Source organism: Drosophila santomea, chromosome 2L (genome assembly GCF_016746245.2).
Source record: "Drosophila santomea strain STO CAGO 1482 chromosome 2L, Prin_Dsan_1.1, whole genome shotgun sequence".
Classification (NCBI taxonomy): domain Eukaryota; kingdom Metazoa; phylum Arthropoda; class Insecta; order Diptera; family Drosophilidae; genus Drosophila; species Drosophila santomea.
Genome location: NC_053016.2, coordinates 9,701,877 through 9,722,989, shown reverse-complemented (window position 1 = coordinate 9,722,989; position 21,113 = coordinate 9,701,877). Strand labels below are relative to the sequence as shown.

Sequence of the window (21,113 nt, the reverse complement as noted above, 5' to 3'; positions counted from 1 at the left end):
CGGAGCGTATCGCTCTACCCCAATAAATAATTTACTATACGAATCAAATGTTCCCTCTTTAGAAATGAAACGAGACCTTCAAATAGCCAAGCTATCCCAAAACCTAATCTTTTCGAAAAACACGCCAATTCACAAATTTGTTAAGCACAAAAAATCTAAAAAGAAAACACTATCAATAATAGACCACACAATCAAACTCAGCCTAGAACTTAACCTACCCTACAAACCAATAAAACTCCATAAATACAAGCCATCATGGGACCTCCCCAACCTAATAGACACGTCACTCAGAGGCCACAAGAAACAAGAAACATCCCCAGAATCATACAGAAAATTATTCGAACACACAAAAAATAAACTAAAGCCACATAGTTTCATATTCACCGACGGTTCAAAAATTAACTGCATTATATCATTCGCCATAACAACTGACACAAACATCTTGAAACAGGGCATACTGCCTCCATACTCATCCGTCCTCACCTCCGAAACAATTGCCATACTAGAAGCAATAGAACTAATTAAAACCCGAAGAGGCAAATTTGTTATCTGTTCCGACTCCCTATCAGCAATAGACTCAATCAAAAACCCGAATAACAACAGCTTTTACCCAAACCGAATCAGATCCCTAATAACACAACATGCCCCTAAAATTAAAATAATGTGGATTCCTGGCCATTCAGGAATAACAGGTAATGAACTTGCCGATCAAGCTGCAAAATCAGCAAGCAATATGCCACTAATTGTCACCCCAAACATAAACAACACAGATTTAAAAAGACATCTTAAAGCTGAACTTGCGACAAAACAAAAAGAAAATATTATAAACTGCAATCAATGGTACCAATCACTTAACATAAATAACACACACACCTGCGATTACCTTAAACAAACTCGCCAAAATTGGACCAGACTCGACCAAATAAAAATAATACGACTTCGACTAGGACACACAAACATAACCCACCAACACTACCTAAATCCAAATCCTATAACAGTTTGCCCTTTTTGCCAAGGAGATCTTTCAATAAGCCACATAATGAACTCATGTCCATCCCTTATACAAACCAAGCAAGCCATATTTAGCAACACTAACCCCCTAGACCTTCTTAGCAAGCCCAACCCAGAAAACATACAAAAAATCATACGTTTCCTAAAAAAAACAGAATTATACCACCAAATTTAAAACAAAAAAAAAAACAAATGTACAACAACAAACACAGTAATCATTTAACCAACTAGCCATTAATTAGATTTAAAAAATAAATTAATAAATAAAAATTGTAAACCAAAATAGCCATAGGCCCTGCAGCCAGTGCTATATTACTTAAGTTAGTTTAGTTTTGTAAACTGCTCTATCTATTATAATAATAATAATAATTTTGCTCCAACATATTGATTGTTTATATAAAATTAAAGCTGGAGGTCATATCTATGTATATATCAATATATCTTTATCTATGTATATCTAAACTTTTTCTAAGCAATTAATAAGCTTGGTTTTTGAGGTGTATGGCTTGAAGAATTTTAAAAGCCATTATAACGTAGCTGAAGTATAAGCCTTTAAGCTTACTCACAGCATGGGATAATGTTTTGAAAATCTACTCAGTTCCATCTGACACATGTTCAACCTCTGCCTGCAGTCTGCATTTTGGCTTCTTCTGAAATCTGTCTGGTGTCAATCAGAGAGAAAACTGTTAAAACGTCATCCCATAAAGATGGGACACTTTAAGGCATTCCTGCTCGAAATGCCACAATGTAGCTGCCCCCTATGTGCACACGTGTGTGCATGTGCATTTTAAGCCTGTCACACAGTGCGTATGGGCAACGCATTTTATTGCGAGCCGTTGGACGCGGAAAGCCGAAAACTTCCATGTAAAACAATAAAAAAGGGACACCACATCAACATTCGCTTGCACTCCCTTGCAATTGAAAAAGCGAAATAAACGGGATCAGCTCAACTGAGGTTTTCCCAAGTTTTCATTTTGTTTTCCTCTGGCCTCTCCCATGTCAATTTTCCGCGGAACTGACTTAAGCATGTTAAGAAGTCCGAGGTGTTGGTTGGCATGCTTAAGCATTGTACATTGTAAGCTTATTTACGACGGTTTCCTGCAGTTAATACAAGTTCCTTCCTTACTCGCTCTCATTTACAGGCAGTGCTTCAGAAGACCGATTCACGGCCCTGTCTTACCCGATATGATCATATCCCCGCGCTCCGTGGTCCAGTAGTTGATCGATGCTGGATAGGCCTCAGTGTGGCACTCGAGTATAACATCTTGGCCCAGATAGGCTCCCTCCAGCTGGTTGGGTATGGAAAGCATCGGCGGAACTGTTGACGAGGAAAATTATGAAAATACTTGCAAGTTACTCTGTTAAATAAGCTTAATCAAAGTGTATTTTAAAACAGAAAAAAAAGTGTTATACACTTGATAAGATGTTACTGTTTTCAATTTCTCATATAACGTTTCAGCAGCGTTGAAATTATTTGAAAAAGAGTCTTATATTACTGGATGCTCCAGAAAGTAATCCACTTCCATTATCTTTAAATTGAATCCATTATGCCATCAAATGCAGGAGTCCAACATCTACGGTAATCCTTTTTAGCATCCCTAGCCATGGAATATCCCTATTCGGGGTGCGTCACGAACCCTTCATCAGCTATACAGCACTATCCGAGTTTTACCGAGAATTTTGCATAGCATTTTACGTGAGTTTACAAACTGTTTTTGGATTAAAATGCACTCAGTCATTAAAAGTGCGCCTGGTAGCGAGTGATTGTGTCTGGGACATGGCCGTCCATCTGGGCGGCGTGTGTGTGCGTAAATAGCTTTGCTTGCCACCGCTGATACTAAAGGGGAAAATTCTAGGATGTGTGGGTGTGGGCAATGCAGTAACAACAAGAGCCGCTCTGCGAATGGTGAACGCATTTTGGCCACGCACACATCACGGGGGCACAAAATAACACCTGCCGACAAACAAACAAACAAGCAAACGCCCACAAACAAAGCGAAATGAGCGCAGTGCATCAGCCCATGCAGACTAGAGATGGAAGCTGGGTGAAAAATATTTTGTAAATTCAAATGTGAATATTTTGGAGTTTCACTGGATGGCAGCACTTTGAAGCAGCGCAGAGTGTCATTCAAAAATTCGAACAAAATGATGAATTTATCATCCTAGTTACACATTCCCTGCCATTCCTGGGTACATACACAATCAACACTCATATGTTTTGGTAAGCTGTGGCCAGTTAATTAATCCCATCGCATGACGTCCATCTCTAGCGTTTTCGGCCAACGACAGTGAGACACACACGGTAAACTCTCATAGGTAAATTAATTTAACGTGACTGCAGCTTTTGGTCGATTTTGGCCAAGTGCGTGGCCAGTTCCACCCACTGTCCCCGCCCATCGCCCATCGCCCTTTTGTGTGCCAATGTTGAGGACGCGTTGCGGTTATTGCCCCAAAAACTGCATTGGCAACATGCTACGGGGGGTGGGGGGCGGTGAAGTGTGTTGGTGGGTGGTGGAGCGCCTTGTTTTGTGTGTATTTTACGCATTGAATCCAGCGTTCGTCACACTTTCCATTTTCTCCCCACTCCACTCAACGTGGCATAAATATTGCAAAAGAGTTAAGCCCGAAATGGATTTTACGTTATTTCTGCAGGATCCCTTTTACGCAGCCCAGAAAATCGGACAAAAATACACTCGTGATACATGGCACTCATTTAAATAACGAAATTGGTTACTTGAAGTGGAGCCACAAGAACCATGAAGCGCCTTACAATTACTTTAATAAATTTGTATAATAAGTTATGAAATAATAAGACTATGTCTAACATGAACGTAAAGTAATACTATAGTAGTTTTTAAACCATTAATAAAATGAAAAATAATTCATTTATAGTATTTCTTCAATGAATAAGAAGCTTTAAGGCACTTGTATATTGCCACACTTCTATAGAAATTATTTAACGATAAAGAGACACACTTTTTCCTATCGCTACTTTTCTCTTCTTAAGCGAGTCCGCAAACTTTGGCGTGTTGGCCAACCAAATGACATTTACTCACATTGCACACGCAGGTGGACCCGCTTGCTAATCGAAGGCGGGACTCCGTTGGAGGCGACGCACAGATACGCGGCCATGTGCAGGCGACTCACTTTGGTGATGTGCAGCAGCTCACCGTCCACCACGTTGACTGCGGGGATCAGGAATTGGGATTGGGAATTGGCGATTGGAGCATTGAAGAGAGAAGCGAGAAGGGAGAGAAGAACCTAGTTAGGCCAAAGTGCAATGCGGCAAAATAGAAGGTCGCTTACCGTGCTCCCCGCCAATTAGCATCTCCTCGCCGTCCTCGCGTCGCCACATGACGTAGGGCTCCGGATAGCCACGTGCCTTGCAAACCAGCGAGATGTTCTGACCCTCGCGCACCACCATATCGTTGCTGGTCAGGCCCTCGACAATCATCGGTGGAACTGAATAGTTTGGAGGGAGGGAAAAAGCGGGGGGTGTTATCGTGGCCAATGGGTCACACTGGGGGTCAGTGGACGGCGATAGGGATTAGTTGTCGTACTCACCCACCACCTGCAAATAGCCCTTCCTGGAACGCATGGGATCCTGTTGGGAGTGAAGAGATTAAATGTGTGATTTCCTGAACTTACTTGGGCCACTTGAGCTCACCGTATTCACTTGGCACATGTACCAGCCGCGATCCGTCTCCTCAACCTCCTTGATGTGCAAGTACCACTGCAAAAACGCAAAAACGCAAAAACGAATTATTGTTACTAAATTGAAAATTCAAATGATTAGTTTTGGACTAATACCAACCGAACGGTGGTCATTGTAGGTCAGGCTGATGCGGCTGTTCTGCGAGATGACGTTGTGGTGAATGGATAGGATCGTCTGCGTGTCCACTCGCACCCAGGCCACCTTGTAGCCCTTGAGGTTCTCCACCACACATGCCATTAGGGCATCTCGTCCCACGGAGACGGTGACATTGGCAATGGGTTCCGCGAATCGCGGGAAGTCGGAATCTGCAAGGATAGTTTATTTTGTTTACTTAGTCCTTTTCCGTTCCCGGGGTCCTTTCCGCTAACGAAAGAGAGAAAGGATAGATGGACATTTTCCTAGCATCCTGTGTCCGCTGCATTGCGGCACATTGCACATACGCCCTGTGGGACACTCGAAAAGCGAAAGAAATGGGAGCGTATTAATTACCTTCGTGTGCCGTCTGCTGGGTGTCCAGTCGCGTGTGTTTTCCTGCAAGCGAAATGAACGAAATGGAGAGTGTTAGGACGTTTAATTAAATTAATTTCTCTTCTGCAACGAAACTGCAAGGGGAACTGCCCACTCCAAAGGGGTAATAAACAAAAATTAATTAGCCAGGCCATCCAAAAAACTTGGTCGCGGACAAAAGATAGAACGGAAATTGTGTCTGTCGCCGTGTTTTGCTGATACGACAGAAATTCCGGCTGCGCTTTCAGATTTTTGTTTTTAGTTTCATTTATTGCACTCGTTCTATGACAAAAGTTCAAGTTTAATTGTTTCTGGCTGCGTTGGCACTTTTTCCTCATTTTCCTCATTCTCCGCAGCTGCAGCGGAAACTTTTACTGTTCGAGCATGGCAGGAAATAATTGTGCCAAAAAGGTGAAAGGTGTTGGCTGGGAAATTTTCCAATAAAAACTTGAGGGAAACTGCAAACTAGCAATGTTACGTTCAACATTTTTGCCCTGATGGCAGAGTGTAGTCAAATTTGTTTGCGACTGTTCTGTGCAATATCGGTAGTATTGGGCTATTCATCTTCAACCTTTTCACTTTTATGGCCATGCCAGACACTTTACAAATGAGTTCGGGAAATTTGAGCCAGCAGCAAATCGCATTCGCCTTGAAGAGCTCGACGAGCGATGTTCGTAACATAAAACCGGGTAAATTGAAAAACGCTTAAGCATTTTTACAGCTTTTAACACGGTGCCGCATATTGAATTACGTTCACTTTGGCCAGTCTTCCTTTTCCAGCAGGACAACTGCTGCCGTTTCCTGCCACTGGCCATTGGCTTACCGCCCCCGATTTTCCCATTTCCCCGTTTCCCCGTTTCCCCCGTCCATCTGAGTTTTCCTCTGGCACTTTTCAACTTCAGCTCCCCCGGAGCAGCTGCTGTTTATGCCTTTTCAGCTACGAAAAAATGCTCAACACGATTTTCGCTGTTGATTTACGTTTTAGCACGTTTTTCGTACAGCTTAGCTGCCAGTTTTTCCTGCTTTCATTCTTATATTCCAAACGTTTTATTCTTAGTTGAGCATGATAGGTTGCACTCTGCAGCTTTTCGCTTTTCCCTTTCCATTTGAATGCTGTTTCACTTTTCCTATGCTTTAATGAGCACCTTTTTATCGCCACTGAGATTTGTCCCTGACTCCTTTGGCCTCAATCCTGCAGGAGCAGGACACAGCACCCGCTATTCTCTCGCAAAATTTGGCCATGTAAAATGAACCCCATTTGACTGCGCTTACCCTTTGCATTCGTGATTATGTTTTTTTCCTTTAATTTGTTATTTAGCTCCTGTGTGTCAGCACAGGCTCACGTGACACACAGCCCATGACTTTCCATTCTCAACTCTCGACTCTGTGCTCTGGACTCTGTGCTCTGGAAACCAGTCAATCAGCCGGAGCTCCAGAGCTCTATTCACGATCTGGCGTCCGGAATTCTATTTGTCCTGGGTCCACCTGCGCCCATTGGCCTCTTTGTGCAAACGCGGGCAACCATTCAATTTGTCAGGCTCGACGGCGGCAGGTTCCCTTTCCCTAAACCTAAACTGCCTTTTGAACTTTGTGCAAACAAAACGCAGCGGAAAATGTCCGAGCTGAAAAGTGCCGGCCACTTTCAATGCGACCATCCTGTGCGCTTTAACTCGGTTCTGATACCGAGTACTACAACTACTACTAAACTGTAATAGTTCGTTACTTTCCAAAATATCCCTAATGAAAAACTACTTTCAAGGCAACATGTACATTTGCGCTTTAAGAAATGCATTTGTTGGCAATGCAAATTCTGGTGTATGAGCTTTAAATAGGCTCATGTATTGTGCACTGCAGTTGTTGTCCATATATTGACCGGTTTAGTGGTAAGACGGATTACAGATTGCGGTGACGGTAGGTAAGCCAGGCCAAGAGGAGATTCCACCTTCCCAGCCACTGGCCTAATCTCGACGGCCTCCGCAAACCAAATGGTCGTCATAAACAAAGGACACACAAAAGAAAACTTTGCCAAGACGTGCCGCCTACTCGATTTTCGACGATGCCCGCAAATAAACTGCGGATACAGTGGGTGTTTGAAGCAAATATCCTGGTAAAACTTTGTATGCAACATTTAAAAAAAAAACGGCGAAAATTTGGAGTTCAGTTATACATATTCAGATTATTGTCACTACCTTAGGTATCATAAATCAGAATTCTAATTAATCTGATAGCTATGGTTACACTTATTACAATACTTTAGATTTTGTAAATATTGTTTGATTTTTGGAAGTGTGGAATCTTTTGCGCTTATAACTCAAAATGGAAATTAATTCAACTCAAATGTAAGTGACCACATGTTATCATTTTTCTACCCACTGTAAGCTGCTTAGGTCTTTGCTGAGCTTTCCATCCGCTTCCCTTTTTATGGGCCCATCTTTTTTGTTGGCCATTTTTTCCGTTTATTTGGCTTGGGATGTCTTTGAAAGGGGGAGGGTGAGAAAAGCGGAGAAATACTTTTGCTGGCCGTTTATTGCCGTTTATTTGTCTTTCTGCCATTTTTATATTTACGCATATAATCGCTTTCAACGCTTGTCGCCGCCTTGGGAGAGCCTATGGCCAGGACGTGGGTCTGGAAGGCGCTTATAAATATGATGTTATCGCTTTTTATGGTCCACTTTTATTGCAGGCAATCAGTCTTGCGTTTTGTTTGTTGATTGCTTGCCATTATTCAAATGTATTTGTTTAATTCCCGGGGATTGGCAGCCACAAATCATTTTAAATCCGCAATATGTCAACAAATATTTGGACAACGAGCATATTCTTTTTTGGCTCCTATCGCAGATGCTCCTTGTGCGGGTCATTATTGTGGCTTATGTCCTTGGCTAAGGACCCTTTGCGCCCCATTACAAGCACCCACTTAACCACTCGTGCATTCCCTTGCCACTCGTGCCACCAAAGCAGCCTAGTAAGCGGCGAGCTCATAATCACATTGCGTATACGTAATTAGTTCAGGGATTGATAAGGCGAGCAAATCTTCTGCGCCGAGCTCTATTGCCATACCACAAGCCGTGGCAAGGTTCCACAAACTGATTATACTTGCACTTTGTTGACAAACGAGCTGATTAAATGCTGGCTCTCACTCATTATGCAATTAACTGGCAACGCAGACCCTCTGAATCGCCTTTATTGCCCAACACCCAACTGTGAATGCGAGTGTGCGTGGACCTAATAAGATGACCAAAGGCACTGGGCCTATTTACATTTACCTTAAAGCTTAAGCTCTGAAACTAGTTGCTTGTATTCAATTTTGATATTCAATTGCTTACACATTAGACACGATTAAGTTGGAGCCTACATATGTAATTAAATATGGCATGAAAGGTAAGCAGCTCTTGAATATCTGGTGTCAGCATAAATACTTATGTTAATGAGAAACTGTCTAACTAAATAAATGATAATAAATTATTTATGTTTTCTAAACAATAAAATCTAGCGACTAATGGTTATTTCTTATTTCGAAAGTTGAAAGGACGTTATTGACATATCAGTAATATTTTAAGATTGCTAACAACATATATTTTAAATACAATTTCGTATTGTTTCGTCGCACATTTTTCTATATTCCTTACTGTGAAATAAAGAAAAACTACTTTACAAACCCAACAGGTTAGCCACTGTTAATCAGGAATGCATACTATAGCTGGCAGCATATGGAATGCTTTGTGCAAATTGTTTACTTTTGTCATAGAAGAAATACCAACCAGATTCCCACAAAATCCGACACAGAAAACCCAAGCGGCAGAATGCTGTGAATTTCAGCACCGAGAGTAGAGGGGAAGGTGCACGAAAAAGTGTCTAAGAATGCAAGGCAAATATCTACTCGACAATATATGTAGTTATATATTCAGAGAAAATAGAGGGGACCGCAGAACGAACTGTGGATGCGGCAACAGTGCATTTAGCCAACTTGGCAGACAAATGAACTCGAAGTGAACCCGAAGTACACATGTTAGGAGGATACTTATTGTGTGTCTTGCTGCAAAGTCCTTAGTCTGTGTAACGAGTTGCTTGTTCGGGGACAGGACAATGGTTCGATTCCAGATTCAGCCAGATCGATGACGCGATCCGAAAAACTCATTAAGAAGTTTAATTAAATGGTAAGTCGGCCATGAGCAAGTGCGAAGATTGCACTGCAGCAAGAAAACTCATTATTCATAACGACGCGAAGGCACAGGACTGAGAATCAGGGTCCAGCTGGAGTGGCGTTGGCAGCTGCAACAGCTCGAGTCGCTATTTCCCGCCCCCTGAAGCACGCTGCAAATAAAAACAAAATATGTGCGAAAATGTGTCGGAAAGTGAGCGAAAACATAAAACATGCCAGCCAGCAGAGGGCGGATCCGCATCCGCATCCGGATCCATGGATCTCCCAACTCCCCTTATGACTTATGTTGCAAGAACGTCAGGACTCTGCTGTTGCTGTTGCTGTTGCAGAGTGGCTGATGGGGTCCTTTAGGTGTTGGCCATGGCTTCAGTCACCTGACAGCAGCCACGCTTAAATTGCGCTGAACGTTTTAATAAATGAGTGTGACAAACGCAGTTGAATGGATTACGGGCAGGAGTAAGCTATGCGTATATAATTGCGGTTTGCTCACTTTAAAACCACAGTTTAATTATTCCCCGGAGATTAAGAGAACAAGGCTGACCGAAAAAAGCTTTTAAATTGTGTTTTAAAAGGGGATAAGTTTATATAATATTGAACAGACATTCTCATTCAATAAACATCGAGAGATTTTGGGCGCTACAAAGTCCTCAAATTCTTGAATTAAGCATGCGGCTGTCACTCACTCAGTTCGTTCTCTTCCTCAAAAGCACTCACTCAACTGGGCGATGTGACAGCGGGAAATTAAACGACATGCAAATTGCATGACCATCAAAAGTGGACGACACTGTGCAGTGCATTACTCATACGCCCCATACGCCCCATACGTCAGCGCTTCGACGACTGGCGACATCTTGCCACCGAAAGTTGGGCGAATAGAGCGAAAGGAGTTAAATGAGCGCACAACGGAGTGAGTCGAGTCGTAAGTGAATTTATTTCAAACAATTATGCAGCAATTAACAAACAGATGACGGCAATTAAACTGCAGCCAGGATGGCGGAAAGGCGGTGAAACGGGGAAGATGTCGAGTTGTGTCAAGTGCAGCAATCGACAGGCGGCAGCAGTGAATTCAACTTGTGAGTCTGCTGCATTATTCAGGCAATATTTCACACACTCACGCGTCGAGAAATGCACTTTATGCCTGCCATTTCCCTTCTGTTTGTTGCGAGCTGAATAATTTTTCAATAATTCAATTGGTCTTACTCGCTTTTTCCGCGCAGATTACGTATGCGCCGTGTTATCTTCCGGATGGCGGTGCACTTGCGTGCCTCAAGTGGCGGGCATTCGATCATTTTTGAATCGCCATTGAAGTGATTGTTTGTTGCATACTTCTGGGCGCGCAGAAGAGGCCACGAAGAGTATTTCCGGACAAACGTTTCCGGCCGCAGAAACCACTTCGCAAATTAAGTTGTCAACAATTTCAGGCGTATCGCAACGATTTAATCTTCGCACCTAAATTATTTACGTTAAAAGCCACACCCCTCAACTCCCCCAGTCGCATTTTACTCGCACACATACACACAAGTGCCTTGTTAGCCGTCGCTCATGCAATAAAACGCTCAGCTGTCGCTGTGTTGTTGTTCTGCCGTTGAGCCTTTTGTTTAATAAATTATGTAAAATGCGCCAAATTGAATTTGAAATTCATGCAGCCTTTCGCCTGGTTATGGGAATTAAGATATGTCGACAGTCGGAATGAGTGGTCACAGGGGTGGAGCGGGGAAATGGTGAAGGGGGCAGGAAAATGGAACTGAAACTGAAACGAAGCCATTTTCACAGACATAAAGTCGCCGCTTTCAGTCTGGCACGTACAGGCAGTTAACATATGCCTTGGATTTGGGATTGCGGGGAAAATGGCATTCTGCGGTTCGGGTTGAGCAGCGATTTTGCCGGGAATAGGTGTAAATTGGGCTGACTCAATTTAATGAGACAAATATTCAAATTTATTCATATCGCTGCAGGTGGTTAAAGGCATTGTTTCGAGTCGTAATTAAATAGAACTGGCGTTGGTGGGATAATCAACAAATGTTATTTAAAGTCTGGTAATTGAGGAGTATTAAAGTTTGTTCGAAAAGAAAGTAATTCTATTTCGATTAAGGTATAAATTCTTATTTATAGCTTTAACTTTTAATGCAAATTTCTGTTTTGCTCTTCACTTTGATTTAAGGATTAAGGATAAGCCTTGGCATGCCAGGACTGAAAAAAGTTTCATCCCAGCAGCTTTAAGTGGACCATAAAACCGGAGAAAGCCAAGACAGAAAAACTTCTATGGCGATATAAAAACGAATGGGATTGCATTAATTTGGCAAGTCAGGAGCGACGGTGCCCAGCATGCAATCGTAAACATAATTTACTCCCCAGAATTCGTGGAAATAATAATTAGGGACTGGATCACAACAAAAGGCCTTGGCCGTTCTGTCCCAGAATTATAAATGAAGTGTGAACAAGAGTTTGTGGCTACTCCCTTTTCCGCCGCCAAAGTCCGCAAAAAAAAAAAAAACAAAGGGGAAAAAATGTGAGCCTTTTGAGACATTATTAAAAGTTTTTCGTTTTCCCCCTTTTTTGCGGGATTCTTTGGGGGGCAGTCATTTACATTAACATCCTTTCATCCTGTGTTGACAAAAATATCAAAATGAAATTGCTGCATAATTTGTTCTTTCCGCCTCGCGTCTCCATTGCTCCTCCATTGCTGTTTGCCGAGTGTCGTTGGGGAAACTTTTCTATTAATTTTTGTGGCCGTCATTTGGCGGCCAGCAAAGTGTAAATAAATACAACCAGCTCCATCCGCAGTTTCTTCGCAAAATTTCTTATCTTGGGAACCGTCGATGCGCAAACTTAAATTAAAATGTTGGCAGGACATTCGTTGAATTATTCAGTAACTTTGTGGCAAACTCTTTGGCTTTTTATTTTGCGGCCAGTTGCCTTCGTCGAAGACAAATGTAAATTTTCTCCCGTCATTTTAGCGACATCTGTTTTAATGTCTTTGAGGGATTCCGCGTTGAACAAGCTAAGTGAAGTTCGTTAGGTAATTAAAAAACAAGGGTAGTTGCAAAATATTGTGTTTCTATGTACTCACAATGCTTTAAACAAATATTTTAAAAGTAAACGAGAGGTTGGCAATTTATTGACGTAACCCCTCAGTAAATATCGTTTAAAACCTTAAGTAAAATGCGCAAGGTATAAATAATTTATCAGACTGTTTGGTGGATGGTTGCTGAAGCTATAACTTAGTAAATGTTTGAAAGGGGAGAGGAGAATTTTTGTTTCGCTTCAAACCGTTTAACTTAAATTGTCTTAAATTTCAACAGGCTGTCGCCGAAGAGCCCGTCGGCCACAGTGGTCATAAAAAATGAATGCGGTTAACTTGACTCCAATCCGGAGAGTGGCTGGGAATGGGACTACGACCACCCAGCTCCAGACTGACGGAGCTGGCGAAGGCCAGAAAGTCAAGCAGTTGGCTTTTCACTTTGCTCACAGCTCCAGCTCGGTGCGTCCTGGGGGCATAATTTCCCAATTGCAGGCTCATGTGCCGCACACACAAACGGGAAACGGGAAATCCCTTTAGCCATCTCTCAGCAACTCTCCGGCTCCGGGATTCCCACTTCAATCAAGCACAATGGGCCGTTGAATCGCTTAAGCACCGCTTTTCCTTAAATCCCTTTCCCCCTTCGTGAAACACTCACTTCCACATAAAACAACACTTGGCCACGGTCAGTTACCAGTTACGCACGGGCCACGCCCACGAAACGCCTCCATGCAGACTTGCCCCGCTTGTTATTTATATTATGACCACTCACAGTTGTTGGCTCATTGTCATAAATTTTCCCCAGTGTTTGCCGTGCGGCCCATCCGGAAAAGTGAGAGTGGAATGGCGAAGAAAAGATTTCCTTGGCCGTGTGCGAAATGCTTCTTGTTTGTTTGTTTGTTTGTCTTTGTTGACGTATCCCAAGCTCCCGAGGGTCATTGTAGCCAAACAATGGCAGCCTCTTGGCCAATTTAATAGATTCCATAAATGGTTCATGTTCGGCTACCATTGATGAATGCAGCCTGTTAGTAGTCTTTGCAGTGTTTACGGTATTTCGAAGTCAACGAGTCAAGTTGTTCGTGGTATCAGAGTGCGTATCTCTAACCGAAGAGCCAATTCATATTGATGCCGCATTTATAAGCTCCAATTTCAGCACAGTTGTCGGAAAAGAGTTTGCTTTTTAATTACTCCCCAGGCGGAATGTGCTAGCCCATATTCGTTTTGCACCTCGCCGAGAAAGTTTTCAACACGCCCGAATGGAAGTTTGAGGTGCTCCATTTGAATGCATGCTAAGGCAACCACTAAGCGCATAATCTTGTAAACTTGGCCAAAATTCTCCAAATGCCATAACTAAAATAAGCAAGCAGCCAAGGATGCTCAGCAAAGGGAGTGAAACATATTATGCCCGAGGGCACAGCCAGATTCTGAGCATGGCTTCTTTGCCAAACTTTTTGCAATGGTAATGGCACTGGTTCTGGTTTCGGTTCTGGTGCAAGTGCTTGATGCAAATTATTTGGCCTGGAGGTTAACTAGGGTCGTTTAGCAAATGCCTAACCCACAAAAAGAGGCAGCAGCAGTAGAGATGAACTCGTGACGGAGAACTTTAATTAGGAAAGCGAAAGAAGTCCTATTTAAATTTAAACTATAACTGGGATATTAAAGATATAAACACTAACGGGCTGAGACTCTAATTTGTTGTATGAATAAAATAGATATTATATATTTCAAGAGAAAACTAAACTTACTATCGAATGACCATAATCTTTTCTATTTTCTATTTTAGAGCATACATTTGTAGATGCCTTTCCTTTTGCAACTAACATCTTAAACCCATTTATTTTGCTTTTAAACACAAGTTAATTTTGTTAATTAAACACTCATCTTTCGTGACTTTCCCTACGCAGTTCGTGACTCTTCGGCTCACGATGTCATCCCTAGAGCCACCGTCTTTTTATGAGCCCTGCATGCATTGGCATTCATGAGAGTGAGCCCAGTATTTTTGTGAGCCCAACGAGTGGGTGGTGACTGGGCGGACCGGAGGGCTTACCACAGTCTGAGCTGCATCTCCGAGCCCAACAACAATGGCAGGTACAATAAATGCCTTTCAACGGCGGTTTCACATGCACTTGAAGTGAAGTGGCGGCGAAAGGAGGGGAGCTGCCAGGGAGTTGACTTGGGGTCAGGGTGCACGGGCTTGGTGTGGCTGTGAGGAAACTGTGAGGAACATGTGAGGAAGTGGTAGTGGAAGTGGAACTGGTCTGGTGGCAGTGTCATAAGCCTCAAGTGCTATTTGCAGTGAAGTGCAGCATACATGATGGTTGGGGTGTCGCCTTCATCTGCTCTCCCCCGAATTTTTGGTCTCTGCGATTTCGCATCTTACTTGTTCAGCTCGGTGCTGGTCTGGTCCTAATGAAACTTTATCCCCGGAGTGCTAAATGTCTGGCCAGATGGCCAAGCTCTACCAAAAGTCCCAGCATTCTTGCACTTTACCCAACTATGTTTCGCTATCTGAACTGGGTTATTACCAGCATCTGTATCCGCATTCTTATTTTCCATTTCGAAAATGGAATGTGAAGGACACACATTTCAGAACTACTTCAGTTGGTCATAGTTGCGCACATCCATATGCGGATAAATCTTTCTAAAAGCTCGAGTAACTCAATCCTTCAATTGAGCACTTCAATGCGTACAATTACCTAATTGTTCTGCTTCTGAGTTTTAATGCAACAACAATATTTACGCACTGCTGGCTTTTCGAAGGGCGAATCGAAGAAAACAACACCTGCAATTAGTTTTCAATTGAAGTGGGTGGCAGAGAAATGGGATCCTCTGGCAAAGAATTCTCGGTAAATTGGCTGAAACCTGGTAGCTTCACTCTCGATTTGTGCCAAGGTACTGCGTTGCCGGATTCTAATTAAGATTGATGTGTTTATGGTGTAGCCAACATTTGACTTTGCCCAACTAAAAGCTCGACAGCAGTTGGAGTGGCGTTCGTGTCTAGGAGTCCCAGTCACAGTTCGATTTCGATTTCGATTTCGATTTCCACTTTCCGCAGTTTGGCATTTCCTGCTCCTTTGTAATTATTGATGAGCTTCGCTTTGACTTTCGACTTTTTCAAGTGTATTAACGTAATTAGCTAGCCATCGAAAACGTTAAGCGATTGCTACTGCTCCATTAAATTCGCTGCACTTGAAGCTCAATTGTGGGGCATCAATCGCTTGACTCCGCCCCCAGGCTCCTTCTATTTTTCGTCCGTCTAGTCAATCAAAATGTCATGAAAGTCTGGCAGTCGATGAACTGATTGACAAGCACGAGAAAAAGGATACCTATGCTCCACTGACCCATGGCGCTGTGGAGGTGCGCATGCAAATTTCAGGCAGTGTCCGGCTGTTGGTCTGTGTCTGGAATTCCATGGCTTGTGTGGTTAACCACAAGGCCAGGAATTCTGGCCATCTCCCAGGTGGCTCCCAGGTGTCTATTGGCTACCAGAAACCACTCACCTTAAATTGGTCTTTATGGTGGCAAGGTAAAAAGTCAGATGGGTCATTTAATTTACCAAAAGAATTCGTTTAAAACTACAAGTTTGATCAAATAGATCTGGAAATCCATGTCTATATATATGCATTCAAGCCATAAATATCTTTCGAATTCCTACTTCAACTTCTGTAATCGTAATTCCATTTGAAATCACAGCCATTGTCTAGGTCCGTAAAAATATCAATAACAGCAATTACATTTTCTATTAACGAAATCACAGCACAATGGGTTTTCCCACAATGTAATGCCAGCACAACATCATCCACGTCTACCACCTCATCATCCCCAACCCCATCCCCATCCACATCATCAAAATCATCTATAAAAACAATCGAAGCCAGGCAGCGGCAATTGCCGAACCGAGGCAACTCCATTTTCCCCGTCTTTTCCGCGCTGGCAAGTTCATCAAACCGAGCAGGAAAACAGCAAATAAAGCGAGACTTGGGCGTGGGGAAAGTCGGGGAAACTGCTGGAATCTGGTGGAAACTGATGGAGACTGCTGGAAACTGGTGAAAACTGTGGGCCGTACATGTGGTCGTTATTGTTATTGCTTTTCGCCAGTGGAAGCCCTTGCGCCAGCCTCAAATGCAGGATGCGCCTGAAAAAAACTCACGTAATTTTGGAGCTGCTTTTTTTTGTGGGTGCTGTTGTTGTTTTTGGCCCCTTGCTGGAAACCTCTTCATCATCAAAAAACATGAGAGGCACCATGGCCATAGATCCATGCAAAATTAACATAGACAAAAGGCGCCGAAAGGGAAAATAGTGAGAAGAGAAGAGTCCTGCACAAAATTTGCACCCACCATGTGCGGCAAATGAATGGGAATGCTTCTCGGAAAGCTGGGAACTGACCTTCCCAGGCCAGAATTCACGAATTCCAGTTCCTCGAAAAGGGTTCTGCTTAATGCAGAAGTCGAAAAATAGGTTTCTAAGCTAGCATTCTCTTTAAAAACTTTGAAAATAATTAGTTTAATTTAATTAGATATTAACGTAATACTGGACAACATATGAGCTTTCACTTTCTTCTTGCCATAATGGCATGCTTATAGCCATAATCACTTTAATTGAACACATATGGTGTTGGCCAATAAGGTGCGAAAACTAAAGTGTTTGCGGATAGCAAGGAACCGTAACTAACTACCTTTCCGGACAATTAAATAAACACAATTTTCGAATTGTATTTAAAGTACAAGCCGGCGCACACAAAACACTTAACCCGAATCGCCTTAGACGTCTGCTTAGAGAACGAGTCGGCCAGAAAAAGGCCGCTTAACTTCCGGTCAAATAGCTAGCGACATACAGCAAGACCAAGTTGAACTTCAACCTACCAAATCCTCAACCTTGCAAGGGTCCTTGGCCTCAGGACCTCGGCACGTCCGGCTGCAAAATTTACTTAGCCCCGAAATAGAAGGCAAAAGTGTGAAAAAGCCGTCGAAATGTTGTTATCTAAATGCGCGCTGAACTTTTCATGCGAAAGGATAAAGGACGGAGCACAAAAGGCGGATTCTTATACAAAGGATATACATATACATACATATACATATAGACCGACGCCCACATCCAGGCATTCCCAATGCGCTTATTAAAATCCTTTTAAACCGTGCCGACTGCCGGCAGGAAAATCAATTAAGTCGAATACACTTCCCCGAGGATAATTGCTTTCGGAACGAGGAGAACTGCCGCCAGCCGAAAACAGAAAACTGAAAACTGAAAACTTTTGTGCCAATGAACATCAGCTCCCATAACGGGCTAAGCGAAGCGTTAAGGCCTAATGGCAACTTGGCCGATTTCTATAGGCCCTGGCATCCTTTCGGCCACGAATGGTAATGATGGGATTTGGAAACGGCTGGCGACAATATATATTTATTTAGCAATCACTGTTAAATTTTATTTAAAGAGATATGGTCATTAGTTAAAAATGTACAAATTTGTATAAATTTAATATCATTAAATTCATTTCAAGGTAATTATATACGGTATCCACTTTGTCCATCAGACAAACTCTTAGTTTTCCTTTCGCTTTTATAATTTTTTGCCAGAAACTCAAATGAAGTGTGCTCCAGATTCTTAGCCCTAAATCGTTAAAGTTGAACAAGTTGGTTAATTAATTTCGTTGTTTTCAGAGACTTGAGTTTGCCTTCAGCGACTAAGTGATTTGTTAATTTGTAATAATACGGACGCCAACTGGTTACCGCAATTAGCAATAATGAATGGGCTGCTGCATTTGATTTTAGCAGCCAGCTATTAGCCGTAATTGTAGACTTTTACGGGGCCAAAAGCCAAAGTGAAATTAGCATGCCCGGTGGGCATAATTTGTGAAAAGAAATCCAAACTTTCACTCCCCCCCCTCCACTCCACTCCACCAGCCAACCGAATTTTCTCCGAATAGTCCTGCGCACATATACAATGCGGGGGCGTGGCCAGGACTCTGATTGCCCCGACGTGTTTACAAGCGTTAAGCGGAGCGCCATTAAATGTTATGGCCGTGTGGAAAAGCACGATCCATTGAATGCCAGTGTCCAACCAGGTGATAAAGTGTCGAATGTGGCTAGTACCAGCAGGCAGGATGCGAGGATCTAGGTGCCAGGTGCCAGGTGCCAGGAGCAGGGATTCCACGAGAGTGGAGGTGTTGGCCAGCCGTGGATGGTCAATGCTTTCACTGCTTCAAACTGAAAAACACAAATTGAAATAGAAAACTTTCCCAATGGAACAAAGTTGGCCGTTTAGAGTTTAATAGCAGTCGGTGGTGTGCAGCTCTCGGTTAATAGCAAAATGGGACAACTTACTGACGGCCAGCCAAAAATTTCAATATCGATGTGGACGCAAACTTACCTGCAAAAAAGGGAAAAAAAGTTGTTTTTAATAAAATAGTTAGTGGCCGGGTGCATTGTTTAATTCTAATGTTTATAATTATAATTTATAGCTATTCTTTAAGCTGGTTTTAAAGATTTCCATTGCTGTAAGTGTATAATAAAATTGCCTCTTTACTCCACCTACTTCTACTTGATAAGCACAAGGAATATCTGTAGCATAAGCTGATTAGATGTCCTTTTAATCTCTTCGCTAAAACAGCCATTAGTAACTGAACTATCCCGTAGTTTAGAATCCATCGCTTGACTTCATGCAGCGAATTTGAATAAGCCGCACCCTCGGACTATTAATCAAACATGGTGATGTGGAGACCACATTGATGGGTTCAAAGTGGTTGCTACGGAATGCAGGTGCGATGCTCTGGGCAACCGCAAGTCTACTGTAGCATAGCTAAAAAGGCAAATCCGGGGAATCCGGGGAGAGGAACAGGTATCGCAGTGGATAATCGATGGCAGGGGGAAGGTTAACCGCAGGAGTTGAACGTGGTGCTTGCGGAGAACACAAACAAATGGAGCGACCACAGAATGGCCACCCAGGCAGCAATTAAAAATCCCTCCTGGGGGCAAACAAGCAGCTAATGTCCTGCCTCATTGAGCCATTAATTTCCAGGGGGCCAAGGTAAGGTGGAGGATAAAGCGGGTTTATGTGAAGGTGGGTGGCTGAGCCTGCAACCTTTGCAATTTGTCCACATCGATTAGTGTCCGGCGCACATCGTCTTCGACTGACAGCCTGACAGCCATGTCCACGTCTATTATTTTCAACTTAACATGGCCCGCGCCTCTGACAATTGGCCAGGACATTTACCCATGCCCCTTTGCCCTTCGTGGGACCAAAGGGCGCCACAATACGACTTGCTCACCGCATAACTGCACAATGGCCGACCTACAACTCACTTCCTTCCGCCACACGGCTGCCACGCCCAACTTTCTCACACTCCCGCCCATTCACAGGACCTTTCCCTGCAATATCTTTAATGCTTTTTCCCTTTCTCCCAGCCTGGCCTTTTATTCCTGTCGTTGAAACGTGTGTCCAGCGGAAATGACAACGACAGTGGCAATTACATTGTTGCATGACACAAATAGTGTTGCCTACAACAAGGGGAACAACAATTGCTGAGACTTGGGGGCTAGCTAAAGGATAAAAAGGGGAAATTATATTTAAGTAGACACGACTTAGTGGTACCCTAACTCTGCATTTGCTAAAAATTGCCGGACACCAATGTCTCAGCTAATTAATGCCAGCTTTAAATTATTATTCTAATTAAATAGTTAGTTGCTGAACACACATGTAAAATTGATAAACAGCTATTCAAAAAAAAGGATATTAATAATACTTTAACAATTAAGAACTGATACGATTTGTCCGATAATCATGTATCATTTTTACATATTGATAACAATTTTTATATGCAAAAATAACCATGTTGGCGACAAACGATCGACCCACATTAAACAAAAGGCCATTTAAATTAAATTTTGCAATCAACGAGTGCAGATTAAATACATACAGTATATGCCTTTTTTTTTCTTACTGAGCAATGAAAAGGCAGCTATAAAAATAAAATATTTTCATGTGGCAGACACTGCGTGTTTTTCTGGGTGACAGAGAAGGTATAAATTTAATTGATGTCACGCCGCTGAAAATGTGTCACATTTACTCGTTTTAAACGCCTGGCTGCCCTCGTGACGTTTGTTCAATTGTTATCAAATGTCCTTTTGGAAGTCCTCGCTGCGTGCCATATGCCGAATTCCGTACAGTGTCCTGCGCTATGTGGTATCCCCCCATTTTACCGATCCCAGGCGCCATTTACCACTGACCATTCTCCATTCACCCTTCTCCATTTCCCATTGCTGTTGCCATGGCCGAGTGCCAAACTAATTGCTACAAATTAGCGCCTTTATACTCGGCCCCACTTGTCTTGGATTGGCGCCTCGCGCCCCCACCTTGCCTCGTGCGTGTGCAACTCAATTATGCCACAAAACACAAGAGGACTACAGCTAAATTGGGATTAAATTTTGGCAGTTGAAAAGGACTTTCGGCGGATTGTTTTGAGCTGGAATTTTGGTCATAAAGGCGTTTTATTTTGGTAAGGAATAATAAAACTCAAAGTCCCTTAATTGAGTTTTTACATTATCAATGTAATGGTTAGAAGAAATAGGGTACATCAAAAAATGTGGCTTTTGCTTAAAATGTTAGCAGCTTATATTCAACAAATTTAATAAAGCTGTTCAGCACACCTGAGACCGAAGGATTACATCCAGCATTAGCCGAACGAAGCCAAAAATTCCATTTCTTCC

General features: G+C 42.7%; 1 protein-coding gene across 4 annotated transcripts in view; it reads right to left on the bottom strand.

Moving 5' to 3' along the window:
- Positions 1-21,113, bottom strand: part of LOC120446133 (lachesin) — a 47,158-nt gene that overhangs the window by 13,766 nt on the left and 12,279 nt on the right. For 3 of the 4 annotated variants that reach the window (XM_039626961.1, XM_039626969.2, XM_039626976.2), the window contains 7 exons: positions 5,216-5,257; positions 4,826-5,031; positions 4,679-4,744; positions 4,576-4,615; positions 4,318-4,473; positions 4,068-4,196; positions 2,192-2,329 (listed from right to left, as the gene is read on the bottom strand). In XM_039626961.1, the coding sequence (XP_039482895.1) occupies positions 2,192-2,329; positions 4,068-4,196; positions 4,318-4,473; positions 4,576-4,615; positions 4,679-4,744; positions 4,826-5,031; positions 5,216-5,257 (777 nt within the window). Of the gene's footprint in view, positions 1-2,167; positions 2,330-4,067; positions 4,197-4,317; positions 4,474-4,575; positions 4,616-4,678; positions 4,745-4,825; positions 5,032-5,215; positions 5,258-21,113 lie in introns of those variants that run through there. The other variant, XM_039626984.1, reaches the window with a different exon arrangement.